Here is a 25260-nt window from a genome sequence, read left to right as displayed (position 1 = left end):
TATTAAGCCAGTGTGCTTGAACAAGTCTAATATGAATTACTGCCTGAGGATTCTTGTGCTTGGGAAAGACCTAAAATTAGGTTTGTGTTTACATTGGTACGTCTTCACACAAGCTATTTCACACGAGCAATAATATAATTGCTTTCCCTGTTGAAATATAGCATTGACAGGTAAAGTAATAAAAGTTCTAATTTTCCCTGTTCTGTCATCGCCTTTAAGTTGTCTCTGTGGCATGAGCTACATGAGCTGTTTTATTTTTTCTTTGTGGATGAACAAGTAGTTATTTATCATACATTTAATATTTATTCATTTAGCAGATGCTTTTATCTAGATTATTTAAGACCCGATCCTTTTGATATACTAGCTTCTTGTTCCTAGGCTCCTTTTTTTCCTAGGCTATTACAGAGTGCTCTAATTAGATTTGGGGCAATTTGTCAACAGAAGTCTTTAAATCAGCCAACTTTGCAAACTAAGTAGATGTACCAGTTGTTGTCGTTAACAAGCTAGTTTCGGATATCCCATTGTTTTAATTTGACCTTATTAAAGTGTGCTCAATTTTAGCTGTTAAAAAGTTAATCCTGCGTTTATTTGTTTTTTATTACGAACAATATCTTTATATTACCCAGATGCCAGGAGAAAACAAGCCTGTTCTCCGAGAGAAAAAGGAGAGGGTGAGATTGGCTGTAAAGCTTTATCACATTTCTTTGGAACAACTCGAAGGGCAGTTTTCTGGGATGTGAAATGTGTTAATTGTCAGGCTTGTTGGTGAGGGATCTGGTACTGACAAGGCTGTGTTCCAGTGATGTGTCCATAACTTGCATCCGGGGTCATTGTCTCGCACAGACCCTTGTTTCCTTGGTTCTCTCTGAGGAATTTATGCTAATTATGAGAGAAACTTTATCTCCATCCTGCTGCTTCCTGTTTCCTCCTCTACGTGCCAAAGACTCCTTGTTGTGGTTCAGATTTTATCCCCAATAAATCATGTAGGATAATGTTGTTCAAGGGTGATAGTCTCTTTATCCCTCGCTGGTCTATTGTTCTGCCTCTCTCTCTCTCTTCTCTCCTGTAACCTGGAATATTGTCTCCCTCTGGGAGCAGTGAAAATGCTTCAAGTCATGCCCCAACACCCCCTCCCCCACCAATTGTGTCGTCTCTCTCTCTGTCTTTGTGGCTGTTTGGGGTTAACTTTTTATGGTAGATGGTGGCCCTTTCTGTCCTCCATGATTAATGTCCACTATATGCACTAATGGTAGAGACATCTTGCCTCTGAATACAGTTTCTAGGTTGGGGTCTATGCCTTTTATTTACCTATCTGACCATCTCTTGGAGTTTTCTGCAATCTCTTCGAAGAAATTATGCAATACATGACACTCGTTATAAATCCTGTCGATGAAATCACTGTCCGTTGCCACAGGCTTATTAGGGCAACCTCAATCACGCCAGAAAGGGAATCTAAATTTTTCAGTTTATAAATAAATAGGTTAGAGATACAATCTACACAACTTATTCTAATTTGAGTAATTGGTAATGATGTTACTGTTATTTATTTGATTTATATAATTCTATGTCATGGGAATTGGGTTAGGTATTTTGTCTTTAACAGCCCCTGAAAGCGTAACATTAAGAATTGCTTGACTTGTGGAAATGCAATGCTGCTTGCTGTGGACTACATGTTAGCCGTTAGCTTGGCCAGCCAGCTGTAGACGGTAACTCCCCATCGATTGGGCTGACACATTTATGATGCGGGACCTGGTGTTGGAGAGCAGGCATTCTTTGGGACATTGTTCAGGGAGAATAACTAAACATACCATTAAACCACAGGGGAGCCACCATCACTGTTTCACTGGCCACCTGGTTCTAATTTGAACCAATCAGAAACAAGATAAGGATGTCCTGTCTTTAATTCAATCCATGTGGTCTCATTTCATTCTTTCTTCGGTTACAACAAGTGACATACTGTGACTTAGTTTTTATGAGGCGAGACATAGTGATGATGATTTGCTATGACAATCTCAAGAGCATTTCCCTGTCTGAACGAACGCTGTTCAGACCCCTTAGAGCCAGACCAGCGATATGTGTCAGGATGTTGATGGATATGGCTGTGGCCTGGAGTATGTTTCAATGTCAGATCCCATTGATCTGATGACACTGTCTTGAAGAATGAAATGAGAGCCCTCAGTTGGGGACAATTGTCAATGTGTCTCTCTAGAGAGCGGTGATGTGACACGTCAGGCCTTGGCTGCTTCACAAGACTCTCTCCCTCTTGCTATGTGCCCATGAGTTTTTCCTTCTCTCAAATATAGATCCGAGCTCTGAATCTGGGCCATTGCATTGTCAGCACATAAACTCTCCATAATGACAAATGACAAGGATTCTAGAAGTCAGAGGTAGAGTGTCATCTGGAGGAAAAGCCCCGATGCCTCGTATATGCACAGCAAGCATACTTTCAGAGTTTCTTCTCAAAGTTTTAACGCTTCTCCTTCCTAACAAATGTGCATGTTTGTCGGAAAAGTGTCAACATTTCCGCAAGAGGTATTTACTGCCCCATTTTGAGTTATATGAAATCTGTTTACTCAAAACCGAGATGGCTTTAATGCTTTGGCAGAAGCACTATGACTAAATATATATATAAATAATAATAAAAAAATAATATATATAAATACAACTCAGCAATATACCTATATTGATCCTATATCCATATCGTGTGCTAATGCCCTTTTCAGATTGACCTTAGTTGGCCTTAGCTCAGACGTTACATTACATTTTATTACTTGCAAACCCATAATAATGATGTAATAATAATCCCTAATTCCCGTTCTCTTTCTTGCCGTTTTCTTCATGTTTTCTGGCTCTACCAGATCTTAATTCCCATCTTGCAAGATAGTCAGTTAAATAAGGACGGAAGTTGCAGCCTTAGTTAAAGGTTGGGTATGCGATTTGCGAAACGCCAGCAGATTTTGAAAATACACAACTCAAATGGTCCTACCCCCTCTCCTTCAACGCTGACTCTGACTCCACCCATTCCAAGTACCTGGACGCGCAATCATGCACGAGCGCGAACAGAGATGCGCGAGAGCGAGCCAGGCTAGCGTAGGTTTTCGTTTAACAACATGGCACTACATTCAGCTGTAAGTTGCACCCAGTACCACGGGAAGTAGGGGTTTTGGGGGTGCTGCAACACCCCCTGTCCGAGGCCCTGTCTTATCACAGAAAACGATCATTTCTAAAAACTCCGGCCAAAGTGGAGATTTCTGAAAACGCCGGTTATGTGTTGTCGTGTCAACGGGGAGAAACGGGATTTTAGGTTCTGAAGCGTCACATTATGCACCAGGAAATGCTTAACGTCATGATGTGAGCGCCCGCTGTACCGTATTGGTCCGAATATAAACACAAACCCCATTGTAAGACGACCTATATTTGGAAAAAAGATTTGAAGACCAGATCTTGTTTTTATGAATAAATAAATTGTATTCATTGAAATAATATATACGAAAATAAAAAGGCATAGAATAAAACACTGCATTGCCACTAAACAGTAGTGAAAATAGGCCGTACTGATGTGTACACCAAAGACTATTCCTGACACTCCTCTGCCCCGCTGTGTTCGCTCTGGCTGTGGTCGCTCCGAACTGTTTCGGCCCGTGGCAAAGCGAGTCATCCTCGCTGCTGTCCAAGGCATTTTGAGACGCAGCATTTATTTAATGCTCATATGACCTAGTGCTGAAAAAAGGTTATATGAAAAAGTGTGAGGGTAGCGGTGGTGCGCTAAACTTGTTCTGTGAGCAGCTGGATGTGAACCATGGTGTGAAGGAAGTGAACACAACGATCGATTTTCAACTGTGCGCGCATGCACTGGTGTAATTGAGCTGCGCTGCTATATATCTTTTTTATCAATGTAACGAGTTGCGAGTCTAGTGCAGGCTGAGTTTTTTTTTTCCAGCACCCCCTGCTGAGAATACGTTCTCGCGGCTATGGTTGCACCAGATGTTATAAACATTAAACGGTCACATAAATCATTACTATTTTTAGAAAATGTATGTTTGTTTCATATAATTGTATTGGAAGTCCTGGTTTTCACTAGGGTTGCTGCGGTGTGGACATTTTCACAACGAGTAAATACACTCGTCTCAACACCGGTATTACCGAGTATAAACGGTATAAACTTTGAAACTAGGTCAACCGCCACACAAGCATCGGTTTTTAGACCCTTCTCGTCCTTCAGTGGCCGCCAACGTTCGAAAGCAGCGCCTAGGATTATTCTTGATTTCAGTTTTTCTCTTTCAGCGTTTTTATTATCAATTACTCTCTGAAAAAGAGTTTTCCTTCTCTTTGCTGGTGGTGGTGGTGGTGGTGGGGATGGTGGCGTCTTGTCTGCCATGGAAATTGTCTTCTACTGCTAGTTCCAAATGTGGATTAACTAGTTCCAGTAGCTACCGCAGGATAACAACAAACAGGAGCTTGCTCTGGGTCACGAGCTCTGGGTCACGAAGGGGTCGCGCGCGGGGCGCGGGGGAGGGGGAGTGCAGTACGACCGTTTGATTGACGTACTTACTGTCCAATGCAACGAGGTGGCAATCCAAATGATTGGCTGGAGTTTTTCGAGCCCTGCCCGTTCCACAGATGATTGACTTGTTTAATTTTCATGTCAGTACTTCTAACTCAGTGGCTGTAAGCGGGTTATGATAAGGATTTCAAGTAATTTTGCAAAAATGGCCAAAAAAGCAAATTCCATACCCAACCTTTAATTCTCCATCGTTATACTTTTTGCTATGTATACTGGTAAGATACAAATAAAAAAGGAATACATAGATGCAAAGCATAGCTAAATTGGTACCACATGGTATTGAACCTCTTTCTCTCTTGAAACATTATGCTGGAGGTATTAATCTTGTTTGTTTATCCTGGTATTAACCTTGTGATATAGTTATGCAGTTAATCTATGCCCATTTGCCCTCTTGCAGAAAAGCTTTGATCGTCAGTAGAACTCACATTTAACTGTGAATTGACTCTCATTACACTAACATTGGAATCACTAGACATGACATTTCTCATGGATGTGTAATAGGTGACCTCAAATCTTTGACGATGTGAGTCTTCGATAGACTGACATTAAGTCGATGTCACCTTTAATAGTTGAATCGTAAATGTCAGGAAATTGTGGGTCTGTAATTGCGGAAGATTCCACTGGGAGGATTTGGTGTTAAATGAGTGGGAGCGCAGCATTGCTTGGCTTCTAGCAGGAATCATTTAAGTTATATATAAAAAAGAAAATGTGGGTGATTGTATTTTTTTATGCAATTGTATGTTTTGCTCTCAATAAATGTCCTCGTTTGATGATAACCCCTTTGTCCAACGACCCCTTTTTATAGCAGTGGCAATATCAAATAATTTTCTTTTGTAATGCAAACTGTGTCAACTGCAGCTGTCGTATATCAAAATGATTCTCCATGAACAATCATTGTTGCGCTTTTGCTTTTTCCCATTTATTTAGTTTTTGCAAATTATTATTATTATTTTTTAATCATTCAAATGCTTCTGCATTCTCATTATGAAGAAAAACGATGGCTCACTCATCTAGCCCCAACAGCCTAGGCCATGGACAGGATAACAGTTAATGCTGCTGGTCATGTTGTCTTAATGGAAATATCCTCTCCAATGCAATTCACAAACTTCATCCTCAGATGCTTTCAGGAAGCGTAGGAGTTAGTGTGTTTTTACTGAACAGGGCTTGTGTATGCACTTGGTGTTCTACAAATGGCATGAAAGAACAGGCTTTGGGTTTGCACTTATATGTGTGCAAACTCACATAATAAAAGTACATATGGAACACAGTGGAATGTTGACATCAGCGTTATTCTATCCAGCAGGATATTATGTAGTGTGGCAATGAAGTCTTGATTTATTTGTGGAGAGGCAGGTTGGTTGTGAAGGTAATCGTCTGGACTGTTGGGGAAACTAATATAAATTAAACATTGTGCTGAACCCATGAGTTTTTAAACGGGAGGTTGTTGGGTTTTGTCAGAAAGGTTTATAGGAGTATCACTATTTCTGCCCGGTGGTCTGTGATAATATCACTGATAATGGCTCTTAGAATAGCAGAAAACTATTTGCTCCATATTTTTTGGGGATGTATCTATAAAGTATCACCGAAGCAACCCAGAATAAATAATCAACAGAAATAAACCTTGCTCTGTTTCATCATAACATGTGATGAAGGCTGTTTTGTGAATTTGAGATATTTAATGGTTTCTTTCTTACTGAACTCTCCTCTACAAAACATTTATCCCTCAGTTACTGCCAGCATTTTCCCTATCGAGCCTGGCAACGGTTGCATTAATAGGCCGCATCTAAGAAAATTAAGTCAGTTTGTTGACAGGGTTTATTCATTTTCGAGACCAAAGTAAATAAATGTATTTGGTATTTGTATTTTTTTTTAAAAGCAATATCGTTAGTTCAGCCTTGGTAGCCCAAGGAGGTGCACTTTAAGTAGCATAAGTCACAGTTGTTGACTAACTACATTTAAAAGTGGTTGTTTGATAATAATAATAATTAAAGCACAATGCCAACACAAATTCTCATGTTTTTCTTATTGCAAATGAAAAAACGTTTTGTCAACTGCTGACTTGTATTTTCTGCTTACTATGCGAAAACAAAGTTGACGAAGTTGGAGCTGTAGGCTTCAATTGTTTTCAAGGACTATTGTATTTTACATAAGAGATGTCAGCAGTTTGAAATACCAATTATTATGCATCCCTGACTCCCCCGACCTGTCACAACGAAGAGGTCAGGAGGGAAGAATAGAAACATGTTGAAATGGCAGTTGCTGTCCAACAGAATGGACTTTGTTGTTTAGTGTGGAGGGAGGGAGAGGGAGAGGGGGGTAGAGGAGAGAGAAGCAGGAGATGAGTTCTGTCTACAGACACAGGTGTAGTGAGGGTGTTTACCTTTCTCACCCCAGTATCATGGGATGTTCCATCTGTATCCTAACGACGGATGGGAAAGCTCCTGGGAGCCAACTGCATTTCCTGTGACATAATAAAACCAGCCTCTAAACAAATAATATACCCACAAAACCCCCCCCACACACACATACACAAAGGCATACTCGCACATGGCAACACACACCCACATGTGCGGTTTGCCGCCAAGTTAATTACCTCTGGTCACATTTCTCTCCAACAGTGGCCGTGCCATCAGCATTATTTCAGAAGAGCGCTGACATTAGCAGAACCTAATCTAATAATATTGTTTAATGGGCAATAAACTACAAACTGTTACATAACAAATGGGCCCAGGTCACCTGACACAACGTCTGGATTTTAGAAATCTGTCATGGTGGTGGAAATCCCACGGTTGGTTATTGTCACACTGACTGCCACCACCCACACATCTTCCCCTGTGTTCCAGCCAACACCCACTCCCACAACTCTCCCTCTCATGTTATTATCCTGGTACTGGGGTTATTAGGATGTTTTTTTCTCTTATTTAAGATGTTTCTCTTCCTATTATTGTCTCATACTTTCTGCTGTGATACCCTGATTTCCTGCCCGGGATGAATGTCTTGATTTCAGTCTTGGTTCATCTACATTTGTTTTTCTACTGCTAAACAACAGGCTATCTATTATCAGTTCCCGGACAATGGTGTTCGACGTCACGTGATACAGTACAGAGGGCCTGTGATGGTAATGAGCTGTGGAAAGCTGACATGGCCAACTTGTCTGTTGGAGGTAGAAGGTCAACTCCTTCATTCCTTTCTTTGCTCAACCATATCTCATGTTTTAATTCTTCCACCTGATTGTGGTAGACATTATGGAGGTAACGTCCTTGACGTCACCCGCAATTCTTTGCACCTAGCAACAGAAACAATCCATGTTTGGCACATCAAGGGCGTGACCCGAAAGCCCGCCTTGCAGTAGTCTATGGCCAAACAAAACTCATTATATCTCAATCCTTACTAGAAACCTTTTTAGGTACTTTTTTTGTCACTGTCAGACAGGACCTCGTAAAATACAGTATATTGAGATTAATGGGATCCTGTAACGTGAGGTCATGGCTCGATTCATACCTCGGTTCAGACTTCACGGTTCGTTACGAGTTCGGTACAATGAAGGGAAAAGAAAAAACAAAAATGCAGAAGGCAATTCTTTTTTATTGAGCATGTCTCAGGTTGTACCACCTAGTGTCATACCGTCTCTCTCCCCTGAGCTAGCTGCAACAGCCTGAACAGCATGTCTTATTTATGAAAGTGCAAAGTACATATCATAATAACAAAGCACTTAGCACTTAGGCTAGATTTAAACATTCTGCGCTTAAATCCAACCTTCCCCCACAAAAGATAAAATAAAGTATTATTGCTATTAAGTGCAACAGGCATACCCTTGCCAACTGGCAAATTTGGTAACTCCAGACTAAAGATGAAGGTGTATTTCCAACTGTATGGTGTATTACCACATACCAGTTAAATGTATTAATATCAAGGCTTGCTGTGGTGAACATAAACTTTCCCATAGTCCATTTTTCTGATGGGTATATTCAAACAACAAAATGTGAAATAAAAATATAGGCCTGATGCAACGTACAGGACTAAATAGCCGTTTTTTAGAGGGGGGTCATGGTGGAGGTGGGGGTGTGGCCCTGAGCAGCTTGTGGTCACGGTACCATGCGCTTGTGTTTGCAGTGGATGCATTGCAATGGCGAGGCGCACACAGCTTTAGGCCGTGTTCTATATTTTAAAACACTCCGGGTGCTCCGGCGGGAGTCCTGGAGCTCTATATCTAAATAATATCATATTATACCTAGATATCTAAATCATATCATATGTATTATCAAGGCCAAAATCTGTGTGCGCTTCCAGACGATATTATGAATCTCAAACCACTGTGTCGGGTTCTCCCACGTCTCTGGTTCTTCCACTTCCACATCAATCTGTATAAGCCACCGCCTCGGCAGCAATTCAGTTGTCCCTGAAGAACTCGCGTATCTAACATTAGTTCTGCATTGCATTAATTAATTTAAACCTCAGTTTTATTTAATTTTATACTGTGTATTCTCCATAAAAATCCATGCACCGAACTGTGAAGTCCGTACCGATTCGGTTCAATACGAATACATGTATTGTTACACCCCTAATACCCGAATGAAAAAGGATATTGCCTTATATTAGGAGAAGGAAATCCCATTTCTTCCCAGTGACTGGGATGGTCCAGAACAACACTTGTGTTAGTATTCTTCATCAATACACAATCGCCAACCCATTCCATTGTTTTTTGAAATATTACCAACAGAGCAGACACGTTTTTGATGACGTTTTATGGGTTCTTAATTAAGCACTTGGCTTTCTCTTTGAAGGCCAAAGTGCTGTGTTGGCTTTGAATCAACGCACCTACACCATGTTGATATTCAAGGTCCAGGAATGTCGAACAAAGCAAAGCAAATAGTGAGTGCTGCCAGGCCAGGGAATTTGGGGGCCGCTGCCCAACCAACATACTGCCTATGCCGTTGCTCAATTCAGATGCAGTTAGGTGACTGAAACATGTGTATAGGTGTCAGAGGGCAGTTCTGATGGAAATACCTTCTGATCTAAGTACCTCAGACACAATTCATTCCATATGTGAATGGATAAATAGAAGTTTGAGGACCTCCTTCGTCAGGCATTTTTTATAGATTTTTAAATAAACCAATAAATGTATTTGCCATAGTTGCATGTGGTCACACAGATGAATAATGCCGGAGACCTATTGTTTATCCAGCCATACACACGCACGCATTCAAGCACGCACGCATGCACGCACACACACATAGATCAATGGGTGAGTGAATGAGCACTGGACAAAGGAAGTCAGCGAGCATAGTCTTTGATGGACTAACTAAAGCTCTGGCTGCACCAGGGGCTTATGCTGTTTTCATCCCTTCGGGTCTATAACATTCGGGCAATTTGGAAGGAGAACAGCATTTTTCATTTATTTTTAAACTCAAAATGTTGACATTGAAAAAAAAAATGAAGAAACTAATTGATGAAGTTGAAATCGACTTTCGAGATTTTGAAGTTTGAATCTTTGATAGAGAAGTTTGGTATAGATTTGTTTTATTTTTTCATTTGCTCCCCTTTAGGGCCATACGTAGACATAGCAGGGAAACACAACATTGGTAATTCTGGTTGAATATGTGTGTCTTCTGCAATAAGAGCACTCAATTATCACAGTTCACAGCATCATTGGTATCTCTTTGGCATGACGCCAATGACTATCCAAAGCAGGGTGAACACAGGTGAGGTTTCCATGTAGGTAGGGGTAATTAACAGACGGCGGTTCCGATTTAGTTCTGTTGAATCGTGTTTGAATCTACATCAATTAATTGGACAACACTGAGCACTTTAGGACCCTGAAGGCTCCATCTTGAGCTGCACCTGTTGAAATGTTCTCACAACATTTTTTATTTGTGGCCAGCAATGCCCCCCGGCCAGGTAGAGATTAGCCCCTTGAGTATAAGAAACGTGTTTGCTACAAGATATTTGAACAAGTCTGTTTACCACCACCAACAACAAAAAAACCAACAAAAGAGTTGTGCACGCCAACCAGCTTCCGACAGAAAACATATATCCCTCTATCGGAAGTCCTCCAACTATCCCGCCTCTCCCTGACCCCGGCAAAGCATGCTCAGGGGTCCCCCCTTTTCTCTCACCAATCAGTCTCACAGGATCACCGCGCTCCAGGCGTTCTGAGAACGCCTTTGGAACGAGGCTAGGCTTTTAATATTTTGTGGAGTTTGGTGCAGTGGTGAAAACATTGAAATATGCTTGTAATATAATTTCATAGGGCCACAAATTATACACAGTTCTTATGGAGCCCATGCATGCCCCTATGAGTATGTTTTATTTTAATGATCCTTGTTTAGATTCCAGTGATGCACCCTCTGACCCAGTCGTCCTCTGACTGCTCTCATTTTAATCCCAGCCGTAAACCCAGTCTCTGCCCTGGCAGGCACTAAGTAGTTCTGTTTATTTGTTTGTTTACTGATTTAATAAACCGCTGGCACTTTTGGGTCTTTGGATTTGCCAAAATTATTAATATAATTTAATCCAGCATATCTGGATCTCTCTCTCTCTCTCTCTCTCTCTCTCTCTCTCTCTCTAAAATATACTCTATTGGAAAATGTTTTGGCTTGCATGAATATATGAGGTTGGCCAAGATTAAAGGTGCTCGGTGAGGTTCAAGAGCTATCATTTTTTGGTGGGATTTCTTAGAACTTGAATAGCCATTACTTACGTTTACGTCATTAGTGAGTCAACTGCGCTGTTTCAAAAAAGCATCCAGCTGACTATGTATGAGACTATGTTGATTTGAGACTGCTCCCGACTCATTCCTGAGCTATCAAGGAATCAGATTGGTGTGGGAGAATCCATCTGGCCACACATTTCAATAGTGAAGAAACACAAGACAAGAAATGTTTTGGTTCCTTAGTTTCCTAATCTTGCTCTCCTAGGCTGATAGTTTCTGCTCTCTGGTCTCTCCTTTCAACCCTAAGATCTTAGCTACAGCACCTTTAACAAGTCTTCACGACGAGGACATCATGTCTCTGAGGCCAGAGTCAACATTGCTCAGCTAATGAAATGGCTCATCTTTATATAGTTCTCACCAGGGTCCCAAGTGTGGTTAGAGGAGCATGACTTCCCGAACAAGCTACTCTAGTTCAGTAAAAAAAAAGAAACACTGAGAAGAGAAACTCAGTGTAAAAAAAAAAACACTGAGAAGAGAAAATCAGTGTATAATGCATAATGCATGATACAGTTTTTGTTTTGCTTTATTTGTGATCATTACTATCATTTGATCATTCTTTTAGCTGACTAAGCACAATTTGTGAAAGGCAATTACAATATTCTGGAGATTATTTTTATAGCAATCTGGCTGCTTTATTTATTTTGGAAATAGTATATATAAGTTATAATTAACTGTGTATACAGCCTAATTATACCGCCACCATATTTTTGGGTAAAGCCTGTCGAATTGTACTTGAATGCGGTATAAGCAAAGGTGTTAATTCTTTAATAAACAGTAAAATGTTATTTTGTGATTTTGCCTATTGATTGTGCTCAGCATAATTAGCTGTGTTATCCATTTAAGCCTACAGTAAGATCCTTTGCTGACGGGGCAGCTTGTGGCATTACCACACTGCGACATCCTTGCAAAATGGTGTTCCGATGTCACATCAATCACCTGGGTGGCGGTATATTGTACAGGAGGTAGCGGAGGACACCCTTTTTCACTCAAAGCTTTCACTATGAAGACGGCCGCTACTCATAAACAACCAGTTTTCTATGTTTACGTCTGTCTTTGATAGACTCAGGGCAATGGCTATCTATGATTATATCTTGACTGTGATATTTAGTCACATTACAGAATACATCCAACTGTCACGGTTAGCGGGTGGCAGGCAGGCAGGTAGGACCCAGTAGCAGACAGTTCAGGTAAAGGGTAATTTATTAACGCAAAAAGGCAAGGAACACTGAGAACACAGGGAACACCGGGAACACAGGGAACACACAGGACACAACTCACCACAAACTACAATGATCCGGCGGGGAACAAAGGAAAGACAAGGGCTAAAATACCAATCACAGGGTACGCAACGAGGATCAGCTGAAACACATTAGGGGAGGGAGCAGTAATCACACAGGAGGGAAACTTGACAGGACATGGGGAGAAACAAGACAAGGAACCACACCAACCGTCAATCCCTGTTTTGTCTCATGAGGGTTATTATTATTTATGAAACCATTTGTCTCACAACAGGCTAAACGGAAAGCTTGAAAAACACAGGCTCTGGACAATAAATGCCTTCTAGCCTTCTGCACACTTTAAAAACCTGCATTTATGTACCCATTATTAATGCTGCAGCAGTGTTTACCCTGCTGGGACCTCTCTGCGGAAAGGGTCCATTCATTGGGTCCAGTCAAATTAATGGCTACTTGCTGACCAACTCATCACTTGTGGTTTTTGCTTAGGTTTACAAATGAGATACTTTTCCTCACCTCTGTGTCGGAGACGGATGCCATTGTCACTGTTATTTTCTTTCTGATGCATCAGCGGCAAGTTGACTCACTGGAGATCCCCCTACACCTGTGTTGAAACCTCCCCTGTGTAAGGAAGGAGACTTGTGCGCCCCCCGCCCCCCATTTCATTGTTATGCTCTTTTAGTGGCGAGATCTCAGTTAATTTGGACTTTGTGAACAGTCACTTGGAGCTGGGCTCTGTCAGTTCATTGGGAAGCAGTGGAGTGATTTTAGACCATTTAAGAGAGGCATTTAATGACGTCAAATGCTGGGCTCCATAAATCAAGCCGTCAGGCGTTCTTTGTTCGATGTCATTAGGTAGCTTTCTCTAATGAAGTTGGACTACACAGTACACCCCGGCGACTCGTCTCTCCTTAATAATTCAGGTGCAGAAGACATACTCATCTGATTGAATCCATCCAAGTTCCTTCATTTATGGTTTCCACTCATTCACTTCTCGGATAGAAAAATCATGTCACTTCTCATTTCCAACATTTAGCTCAACATAAGCCCCTCAGGTAGTTTACCTATACCCAGAATATCTGAAATGAATACCGTCTTCATATTCATGCTGATAGTACAACTGGTATCACAAAGACAGATTAGATGTTTTCATTAATTAATCGTGTTGAAACTGTTGATGGTTGGCTACATGGTCACCACTTTATTTCTGTCCAGTATTATACATCATTTTAGATCATATTGACTGCTCAGAGAGGTACTGTATTGTTGAGCGTAGAAGTTTAATTTCAACGTAACCAGGGCTGAAAACTGAATGTGAAGGCGGCTATATATTGTGTTTCAAAGGTATCAAGGCATCAATGCTTAATTCGAAGAATATAATACAATTCTCTTGTCATTGCTATTTCAGAGTTAATCCACAATCATTCTAAATCTGCTAGTCCTGCTTGTTTCTCCAGAGTTGAAAGAATTTGTCAACACAGCCAAAGTTTTGCACTGTGAGAACATAAATGAAGGTTGGGTTGTGTGGCTTCATCAATAATGCAGAGATGTTGTACCACCGCCCAGTTTAGCATCCCCCTCCCAGGCCTGAACCGAGGGCCGTCTGACCCAAATCTCTCCAGTTTTATGCTCATCCTCTTATCCAGTTGTCCTTCTTGGCATGGGATATAGACTGGGCTTATGCAAGAGTTTTCGGCACATGCTTATAAAGTCATTCATTGAGTAAAACTAATGTTCAGTTTGGGGATCTGTGTCTACGAGAGGGACTGGCACTGCAGGTATTACCGAGTGCACGTTTTGCATCATACGTGACTCGTACAATAGGGCTGAGCAATAATCAAATTCAAACCGACATCGCGATAAAATAGAACATGATTTGCAAATCGTAAAGGCTGCAATCTTTATTTTTTTTATTGTTACTGTTACTGACTGGAGATCAGTAAGATCCATATTTATTTTTCTTTCAATAGTTAAATAAAGATGTTGTATCAATTCATTCATCAATTAATCTCAACACAGGCCTGGCCTAAAGAAAAGAGCAGTTCATATGAAGACTGCTTCCACTGTGTTTGTCATACTATGGAATGATTTAGTGCTTGTTCGGTGAATAATACAGAACATAAGGAACTTTTAAAAGAAAAATCGTAATCGCATATTGGTCTAAATGATTGCAATTTGATTAAATACCAAAATCTTTCAGCCCGATCTTACAATCATCCTAGACTCTAGACTTTGTGTACCAAAGAGAAAATTGTAAATACGTGGAATTTTGTAATTGCGAGACTCTTACAACACTAATGTCCATTGCACAAGTGCATGCGATAGAGACATATTAATTCAGAATCCAAGGACAACATTTACTAAATTTGGTTGTATGAAATAGTTGGTAAAATCTTTTCATCAAATGTGCGACAACAAACCTTTATCTAATCTTGCACAAAGGAAAGCTCTCAAAATCGAATTGAGCCCTATTTCTGTATGCTTTAAGATATCAGTCCTAAAAAGTAATACTAAATTAAGCCCCAATGACATGGCACTAAAAGTATGTATCCACTACTTGCACCTCCATTTGGTTAGAATCAACTATTGTTGTGAGCAAAGTGTGTGGAGATAGCATAATAAGGAACCCAAAATCTTTATTCATATATTAGATACCATAAAAAAACACTGTATTTATTCTACTTGTGATAGAATTGCATTTGCACAAAAACGACATTGCCGTTATTAGTCTCCTGCTATTGTGTTGTTTAATGCAACCCACACACTTTTAGAAAACCCAGTTTAAAACTCGATGAGCTGATGAGTTCATTCTTTTCAGAAACAAACCAACAAAATGCCACCCTATGAATCACCCTGTCCTCCTATATAATGCAGTATGTGCCAATTTCTGTAGCACAGCGAGACATGCCATTTGATGTAAATGCCATGAAATCTAATTGCTGTGTTGCCTTTTATCCAATTGAAAAGCTGGCCTTAATTACCTGCATGAGCTTTGTTATGCAAATGTGTGTACGGTTCTCAACGATTCCCTTCTTCTGTTTGCATAAATTATACCGGAAGTCATTTATGAATGTCACAGATTAAGTATCTGTAGCGGTTACAGCTGTCAGAGAAAAAAATGCTATTTTCAACTGATGTTACAATTTAACGCTTTAGGGGCAGTGCATATGCAATGGTTCATCAGTTAGAGTAAGTGTATGTGTGTGTAAACTTAAGTGTGTTTGCAAACACTTAATGATTTATGGCAGATGTTAGACTATTCAGCATTAGAGTCAATGTGGAGAAATATCATGGATTATTTTGTTTTAGATCCAGTTGTATCTGGATCTAAATACAGTCCTTTGCATGTTGACCGGATCATATGCCAATGCCTCCCAGGATAAATCAATCCAAAGTATATCTGTACTTATTTTTCGCTTTTGTCAGTGGATAAATAAGAACATCCTGTGGTGCTATGCAGAAAATCAAACCATTCTCTGTGTGCATTGATCGATTTTTTATTGAACAGTGTTCAAAAATCTGATCAGCTATTATTGAAAAATAATTGACCTTCTTTATTTTTATCTCATGCTCTTGTTTCCTTGTACCTTCAGTGAACCTTGTAAGCTCTAACTGTCTTGTACTCATAAACTTCTGTAACTATTGCGTTTCTCTTGATTCCCATCAGAAACCATGACGTCTGCCACGTCCCCCATCCTCTTGAAATGGGACCCAAAGAGCCTGGAGATCCGCACCCTGACAGTAGAGAGGCTGCTGGAGCCGCTGGTCACACAGGTAGGCCACCTGACATAAAGGACTGTTTCTGAATGGACTCATAAGTGACATCACTAATATGCCCATATATGGTCCCATAAATCGCGATATGGAATATATGGTGGCATGTATGGATATGCTGCCAAATATGGCAATATATGTTGCCATGTATGGCACAATGGAATGCTCTCACTCCTCCTAGCAACAAGCTACTGGGTAATCTATCTAGAATAAAAACTGTTGCTAGCCCATATTCCTCAGGTTGCCCTGCCAAAAACCGGCACAGCTGAATTAATAAGATATCTATAATGTGATTTTATGTGAATAAAATCTGCTGAGATGAGGCCCGGTTAGTTGGAGTCATAAGAATATTGATGAGATGGTAGCTCTTTAGGACATAGGCACCTGAGGTGACATGGGAACTCTGTCCTTCCTCCAGGGCTTATATGAGGTATTCAGGGTTGGGAGCGATGCAGCCCCCTCACTGCATTAGAAATAGAAATATGAAGTTTACTCCCAGCTCAGGACTTTGTCCAGCATGTTCACCCCCTAGTCCTCTACAGACTATCAATTCTGGCCTCGGTGCAAGCTATAGTAACTAGACCCATCCCTTTTACCGGTTTGGTTGGTTTGTTTGTTTTGGATTAAAACACTGCATTTGTGCCTTGGAAGGCTGGGCGAACATCCTTTTCAAGTCGTTGGTATATGTGGCGGGAGTAGAAGAAGCTTAGAATGAGCCGATTAAATACATTACAATAGGGAATCTTTACCTGTCAATCCTTTTTTGCAATGCAGATTGAACTACATGAAATGGCATCCGTCCATTTTATTTCCATTACACATGTGACATGCTTAGTGTTAACATGCAGTTATGAAGCACAGGGGCCTCCTAGTTAATGTTGGTAGTATTGATTTTTACGTGGCGAGGAACCATCACAATCCCATTACAATCTTACTGATGGCTCTTAAAGGCGTCCTGTTTAAAGCTCTCAAGTCTTTTCCAAGGTTATTTTTAATGCCAAAGAATCGAAAAAAACAGGGCATCATATCAGCTGACACTTAATTGTACTGTTTTTGTTTTCACTGACATTTTAAATTATTTGTGCTTGTGTCTCCGCATGCAGGTTATCACACACAAACAATTTGAATGCAAAACATACTATGATTTTGAGATAGCATTATATTTATTTGGTCGATTCGATCTTTTGGTGTCTTTTCTATCTACTCGAAATTTGTGCGACAGGACAGAAACCAGTCATGGGAGACACGTTGTTCCAGATTGATGTTCAATCATCCTAGCTCTATAAGATGTAACCAGGGAAAACAGAAGGACTGCTGTTATTGGGATGGATATTTTGATGTTTTATATTTCACATCTGAACCTAGCAGTGGAGATTCACAGCAAAGTAACTCTACCAGGAGAGCAGATGTGTGTGCGAACAGGGAATATAGAGAGAGCTACAGATGAGAAGACCATGGGCCTCTGGGCTCCCATGAAGCAGGCTGCACTCCACCAAGGCACTCCTCAAGGGAACTATTTGGCTAAGACAAGAGTTGAACTTCCAATCACATCAGAGTACTCAGCTGCCTCTGATAGGATCTGTATGATGGCTCCCAACACTTATTCGTGGAGTGCAGTGAATTCATTCCTCAATTATCATTACAAATTGTTTTTACCCCTGAAAATTCTTCCATTCAGACAGCAAAGAAAGTATGCTTGCACTGCTTTTGTCTTTCAGTCGAGTTCCGCCTCAGTCATTTATGGCTATCAAACCACTTCAAATCACAGATCTGAAGTGGTTTAATGGATACGTGCAAATGATGCACGTATCCATCTGAAAGGTTCTGGGATTGATCCCAAAGGAAAATGTGAATTTTTGTGTGTGTTGTCTGTTTGGTGCAAGCATGTGTAGTGCAAGCCAAACTACATAAACTACCATCCATTGTGTATAATACTTACAGTATACATACTGGTTACGTTTACATCAACATGAATTCCTCTACTGCAGTCCGTTTCAGGCTTGGCTTTTTCTGTCGGTCTTGTTAACAATTTAGTGAAATTCAGTATTCCACACTGAATAGCTACTCTCTCTATGAATTTCTGTCATCTGGATCGGCCAATTTTATATATTTTTTCTAGATTAGTGAAAACAGATGGTAAGGAAGTGGTAGTCCATGCAAACCTGCCTTGACTCCAAACATCCAATATATAACTATTGCTAAATAAGTAAAAAATAAAACTTGGGCTAAGGGAACTTACCTGTACATAATTGAACAAACCCAAGCGTAATTAGTTCGGTGATGACTTTACTCTAAGCCTGTATACCTGTCAGCTGAATGCTGTGATAGCCCACACGAGCAGCCAGGCAAATGACAGGTACTTTAATCATCAGAATGAATAAGGCAGGGAGACCTTTTCCCTCCCCCACCACAGTGGATATTATTAACTGGTTTGGATGTAATGTCTAAATCCATTATCTATCCTTCTACTTGCTGTTGTCAATATTCTAACATAGATAAAAAAAATGCACGCTAGAAACAGCCACAGCAACAGCATAAGCCCAATGGCCAACAGCGGTACAAAATCAAATCCGGGGTGCATCGACAGTGAGTAGAATCTGTTTGGATGATTCAGTAAATTTGTGGGAAATTCAAGGCTGCCTCTGGAGGATAGTTTGACAAGCTCATAGTGTTGCTAGATTCTGGAAAATCTTTTGGTCAATATTGAAATCACGATTATTTAAACGACTATTTTTGAGTTTTAAAACTTGATGAATTTATTCAGCATGTAACTTTGTAACTGAGAACTTTGAAATTTCGTCTTAAAAAATACCCAAATGGTCAAAAATAAAATGTTAAAATCTAAAATAATGTACAGATATGTATTCAGCTGTTTCCAGCACTTTCTATAAAACATTTAGTAAAAAAACATTTAGTAATTTTGTGATTGTTAAAAAATCGAAATCGCGATCAAAATTTGATTAATCACTTAGCCCTACAAGCTCATCCTGACAATGTTTGAGATAGCAGCTCCCATTCATCAACACGCATCCTGCCCTACAGGAGTGCCGAGCTAAACCCCCTGGCTAAAACTAACAGGCTAGACATGACTAAACCAGCCAAGCTAGTCCAGAATTTAAAACTACCAACCTATCCCAGGGCTGAAACGATCCAGCTAGCCCAGGGCTGAAACGATCCAGCTAGCCCAGGGCTGAAACGATCCAGCTAGCCCAGGGCTAAAACTTCCCAGCTAGCCTAGGTTTAAAACAATCCAGCTAGCCCAGGGCAAAAACTATCAAGCTAGCCCAGGGCTTAAAATATCAAGCTAGCCAAGGGCTAAAACTAGGGTTAATAACAAAATCTTACAGGATTGGAATGGGAGTGACCTGTATGCGTCCTGATGGGAACTGTCATGTTTCAAATAAGAAGGAATTGCATCTACTATCATTAGTAGAGAGCTCGATCAAACAAAACGGGATAAAAAAAGGAGTAATAGGTAGGATGGGAGATCTGTTATCCCGTGGTTATGACCCACGCAAACATTTTGATGAGTGATGTAGTAGGCCTATTTGTAATGCGTAAGCCAAGATTTAATAAATGACTTATTTTAGGAAAAGTGACAAATTGGCATAGGTTACTATGTTGAGGATCATACAGGACAATAAGGCATGAAGCAACAACAAAAAAAGATTTATGTTTCACTCGCCCTTTGAGTAGTTGTTCGTCCTAAAACTTCAACCCTAACGTGTGCATTCCTGTGCCTTAACAGGCCTATCCAAAAGCTCTCTGCTTTGTATTCCGGCAGGGAGATTGCAATGGGCTTTGGGAGATTGGTGCTCATAAACCACTTGCATGCCTTCGTCCTCTCTGACCTTCCACAATACCACTTGTGATTATGCAGAGAAATGTCCTTTGTGATAAAGAGATTTCGGAAGAAACGGAGGTTAGGAAAAAGAAGAGTGAAGTGGAGGGAGAAAAAAAGCAAGGGAAAGATTGAAGGGCAAGAGAGAGAGAGAGAGAGAGAGAGAGAGAGAGAGAGAGAGAGAGAGAGAGAGAGAGAGAGAGAGAGAGAGAGAGAGAGAGAGAGAGAGAGAGAGAGAGAGAGAGAGAGAGAGAGAGAGAGAGAGAGAGAGAGAGAGAGAGAGGTTTGCCAGTAAGGAGCTAGACAGACTCGAAGTACAATGCGGTATGCTTATGTTCCAAGCCCCCTAAAAACCCAGCTCGTCCATTCCATTTTCTGTGTTTGAAGCGGGAATTAAATAATTATTTTTCTTTCTCTCTCACGCTTTATTGGAATTGCCTTTTTGTTTGCCTTCCAAACTGCATGGCTTACGGCTAACAAATAGAGCGCTGTGAGCCGCTGACAGGTCGCCGTCCTCCTCACACACACATTAGTATTCCAACGATCTCCTGTTAAACGCTGCGTTGGAATACCGTGGAAGTCAATCGACTCAGTAGTCGTCGAGTTACTTATGCTCTATGGTCTGGATGTGTAACATAATGCACCGTATCTGATCTGTTTGGTGTCATGGTGTTTAGGTTCATGGTTTATGCGCCACTGCTTGTTACATGGATTTCTTCTTTAATGGTTGTGCTGTTTATTTGATGCACATTTGTGTGTGCACTTTTGGTCCCACCGATGACCCCGCCACTCTTGAGTGAATTGTGCATTGTTTATTCATTAAGCTAAACTCTGTTACTGTGGTGAGCAGTCTTCCTGCAATAAACCTTTTTTTTTTTTTGTATTATTGGAGACAAACAATTATCTGATCGAAAGATATTTTTTTCAGAATAACTGAGGTTTGAGCTGCAGTACTGTTAAAAAATAAATCAGCATTTCTCATTAATTTTGGCACAAATAAAAAATGTTGTGTTTCTTTAAAGATGCTAGTTAGAAACCTATTCCTAACTCTTAAAATTGTGGTTGGCCGTTTTTGCAGAGTCTGGAAGCATAGCTCTCACCAGTTCACCCCCTCCATTCCCCACATAGCATCCCTTCATGTCTGTGTAGTGAGAAGCTCAGCTGAGTTGAGCTGTACTGGGCTGGTTTTCTTTCTTCACACACGGTCAAACTAGGGCCTGGGAGGACACGTCCAAGCGTTATGCTCAGTCTGGCACGGCAGCAGCATCCGTTACATATGCATGCGTGAAAGCCGATGCTGGCACTTTCCTGTAAATAAAGAGGATGTGGCATTTGATCCTGTTCTTTTAAAGTGAGACCATCTCCAAGGACAAACTGCATTCACTGGAGAGAAAGGTTGCCTCATTGAACACCAGTACTGCGATTCTTCAGGAGATTTCTACATTTTAAATAACGTTCCAATGTTCCATTGTGTATTTTACTTTTGGAATTAATGCTAAATTCAATTAGGATGTAGGGACCACAGTAGTCCACTTAAATTCGACCTACTCATCAACCAATCGATGGGTCGCCTGAGTGCCATAGTGCAATCTACCTGGTAGCATTAATATAACATACGTGCTGTGTGGAGGAAGTCAGTGGGTTTGTTGGGTTTCTTGGTTTGTTATGGCAGAACTTCAAAGTGAAGCATGTCGCACACTAGACAAGGCACAGAGTACCGCGCCAGGCAGTGTCGGGTTATGGAAGGGACAACATACATCGATCTAGGGTGGCGCTGAAATGGTTGCCGAGGTCCCAACTCTGATATGATCACAATCAAAGCCTATCAAAAGCCTATCGTCTTCCTTTTTAAGAAAATACTGCAGAAAAAACTTGACATGTTGTCAATTAGTTTTGAGCTAAGTAAATGTTCAGTTAGATAGAAGTCTCCGTAACGTTGTTTCAAAGTTGTGAAAACGGGGGGTGTTTTAATAACCTATCTTATTAGTATTTTATAGTCGTCATCGATGTTCCTTCCGCACAATGTTGCCTATCATTAATAAATGAACCTTGGAACAGTCAACTCCATCTAAACAGAAAACGTTGGAGAGGCGAGATAAGTGAAACAAGGACAGCTGTAATGTTTTCCGGTCCGTAGTCAATATTGTGCAGCCAGCGCTTGGTGCTTTTGTTCTCAGGTTTGAGTCAGGGGCTCTGTGCTTTGCACATGAATGATTCGGTATTCACTCTCTAAGTACTGCAAACATTTCCACTGTTGCCTCTGTGGAGCTGCAGCGCTGAGCCATCACTTTGCTGCTGCCCATAGAAAGTTATCTTAGGGCCTCATATACCATGATAGCACTGGGGATGAAGGATCCAGACAAAGAAAGTGAAAGTGAAACCAATGAGTGAAACTGAAAGAAGCAGAATGAAAGAATGTGGGGAACATAATGTTGTGACAACATAATACAGTGCTGTGACAGTATTGACTGAAGGGAATTCTGTTATCAGCATTACTTTTGGCTCCATACAGCTTTATAATGAGACGGAACAGAAAAAAGACTACACGTGCAATGATTGGATTTTGAACTAACTTTTTTTTTACTTTAAAACTAATACAATAGTGTGCATTGTACATTACCAATAGGCACATTTTACAATGCCTTAAATATGATGCCCACACATAGGCCCTTGTTCTAAAGCTCAACAGTCAACATCATCACGTCATCACGTCATGTTCAGCGCGTAAATAAACCTTTGAGTGGAGAACTACATTTTGAAATGAGGAAAACTGATTGGATAGGTCAAACACTGGGTGCTTCTCAGTAGGAAGCCAAAACCAAAATTGAATTGTAATAGAAATTTAAAGGAAACGCTTGAAGCAATCATGTTGAATCACAGGGTTGTGTAAACACATCTCTCTCTCTCTCTCTCTCTTTCTCTTTCTCTTTCTCTTTCTCTTTCTCTCTCTCTTACGCTTTCACTTACTCCCCTTTCAAGGTCATCACTGAGAAGAATTCAAATCTGTACTTGTTATTGATTTGGCAGAATATGTTGTGTTTGTGCATACAATGTATGTACGAACACAACATATTCATGTATTAAGGTAGTTATTGTATTTGGTAATAGACACTGGCCATTATCAGCATTCAGCAGGCCTTTTTATTTTTACTTGAAGACTTCCTGTCAGTATACATTTTTAACCTTTAAAGTATATTTGAAAAGGACACCTTCTGCTTGATTATTCAGTTGGAAGTATTGTGGATATTTTATTACATTTACCGATATGAGCCAACCAATGACGTTTATATTTACTATCGTTGATCAGGACTTGGTCAATTTAGTTGTGATACTGTGATTGTCAATCAGTGTATTGAGCAGATTTTTTCCTAACCCATGATCACAAACAAGAGTGAGCTGATTTCTTCCTAACCCCTGCAAGAGGCTATGGATTCTTGAATTCTTGGTTTGTTTTGGAAGTTGTCTAATATCCTGTCTTGTCTGTGTCACACGTCAGACTTGTTCACAGGACCACTGATAGAAGTAGTACGTGAATGTGCATCATTTCAGCGTGCTAGAAGGTTGATTTAGTACTTAGTGTGATCTCCCTCTGCTTTAATCCTGGTCTTGGATGAGGGCCGTCCCCGCTGGGATGCTGTGGGGGCTTTAGGCCTGGGAGAATATCTGCATGTACACAGAGTGTGCCGCTGCGTTGCCCAGGGACTGACAAACCTTCAGGTCCTCTTTTTGCTCTTAAGACCCAACTCCATCGAGCTACGTTGTTGAGGGTTGAAGGGGGCCTCTTTGGTCACCCCGGTAGCCTTTGTCATGACTTCTTTCAAGGTGAGTAGTCAATACGTATCATGCCAGTTGGTGCATTTAAGTAATGCTTAGTCTGAGAGGCTTCATTTACTCTTTCATTTTTTCATTTTTCTTTTTTGTGTGGTGTACAATCAAATTAGCATTTTGTACTGATTACTACTTAAGTCCACACACGTTGAGTCTCTCGTTGATAATTTTAGCTATCATGACAAGTACCTTTTATTTACCTTTCTTTGAGAGCCACATTAGACCTGAATTTAAGCTGCCTGCAATTCATTCTGTGAATGATTTTCTTTTGTTCAGTAATGCATGACCCATGTTTGGTGTTAAAGGGGTCTTTGGTTTCAAAAGAGGTGAACGGTTATCTGGCTGGTTTGAAGACAGACAGCTGGCGGCATGCGTCTGTTCCTCTGGAGGTGCTCCCTGTGGGGGCTGCTGCTGGCCTCTGTGCTTCTGGTGTTGTGGTCAAGCAGGCAGCACCTCCTGGTTCCTCTAAATCCTAGACAACTTTAGTTTATTTTTTTCACCTTTTTAATGGTTAGAAGCATTGTAAAACATTTTTTTTTGATGTTTTGTTTTGATGAAACATACATCTGTTACCAGGTAACTAAAAAAGCTGATTTCAGATGTAAACAGATATTTTTAGTATACTAAATAAATTAAATTCAGCATCAAAAAATTATATTCAACAGTTGCTGGTACATTCGGTAAGTAGCATGCTGAAAAATACAATCACAGAAATCATTAAATACGTAACTAGAGGCCATCAAAAGCTACTCAATAAATAAATTCAGAGCTCACAATGTAATTCAGCAGATTCAAAGCATTAACCAATAATCCCCCCCATAAAACTGTTACCTTCCTCGGGGAACACCCTTACCAACACACAATGGTAGTGCCAGCCCTCACTCGCTGGAAGTACCAATAACTTGGTCTCATAAACAGCGTTTGATTTTCCTTTTAATAACCTGTCTCATTTAATGCACTGATTTATGTGCCAACAAAGAAGTAAAAAAAAAAGGAAAAGTATTCTGAACAAAACATACTTTTTTAGAATTTGTGAATTAAAGGAACAATGTTGACCACTGTTGCTGACGAACCAATAAGCTCAGAGTGGACGATTACGTCAACGTTTTTTCCTCACTTGTATATGCTGGGCCTCTCTCTGTCAAGGATGCTGCAGAGTGTTGGCATTGACCAAGCAGTGGCACAGGCTGTACCTGCTGTTGGATTGTGAGTCATGTGGTCCATGAAATGAAAACCAAACTGAGTGTTGATGTAGTATGACACGCTGCTGGGTGCTTTTCTTTTAGCTTTCCCCTCTAAATGGAAG

The 25260-nt window shown here is 40.5% G+C and overlaps 1 protein-coding gene across 1 annotated transcript in view; it reads left to right on the top strand.

Moving 5' to 3' along the window:
* ctnna2 (catenin (cadherin-associated protein), alpha 2) overlaps nucleotides 1-25260 on the top strand; it is a 276746-nt gene that overhangs the window by 3082 nt on the left and 248404 nt on the right. The window contains exon 2 of the mRNA XM_056587211.1: nucleotides 16179-16285. Within this exon, the coding sequence (XP_056443186.1) occupies nucleotides 16184-16285 (102 nt within the window). The 5' untranslated portion in view covers nucleotides 16179-16183. The remainder of the gene's footprint in view (nucleotides 1-16178; nucleotides 16286-25260) is intronic.

Source organism: Gadus chalcogrammus, chromosome 3, assembly GCF_026213295.1.
Source record: "Gadus chalcogrammus isolate NIFS_2021 chromosome 3, NIFS_Gcha_1.0, whole genome shotgun sequence".
NCBI classification, from domain to species: domain Eukaryota; kingdom Metazoa; phylum Chordata; class Actinopteri; order Gadiformes; family Gadidae; genus Gadus; species Gadus chalcogrammus.
The sequence above is the reverse complement of the archived record's forward strand: the minus strand, read 5'-3'. Positions and strand labels throughout refer to the sequence as shown.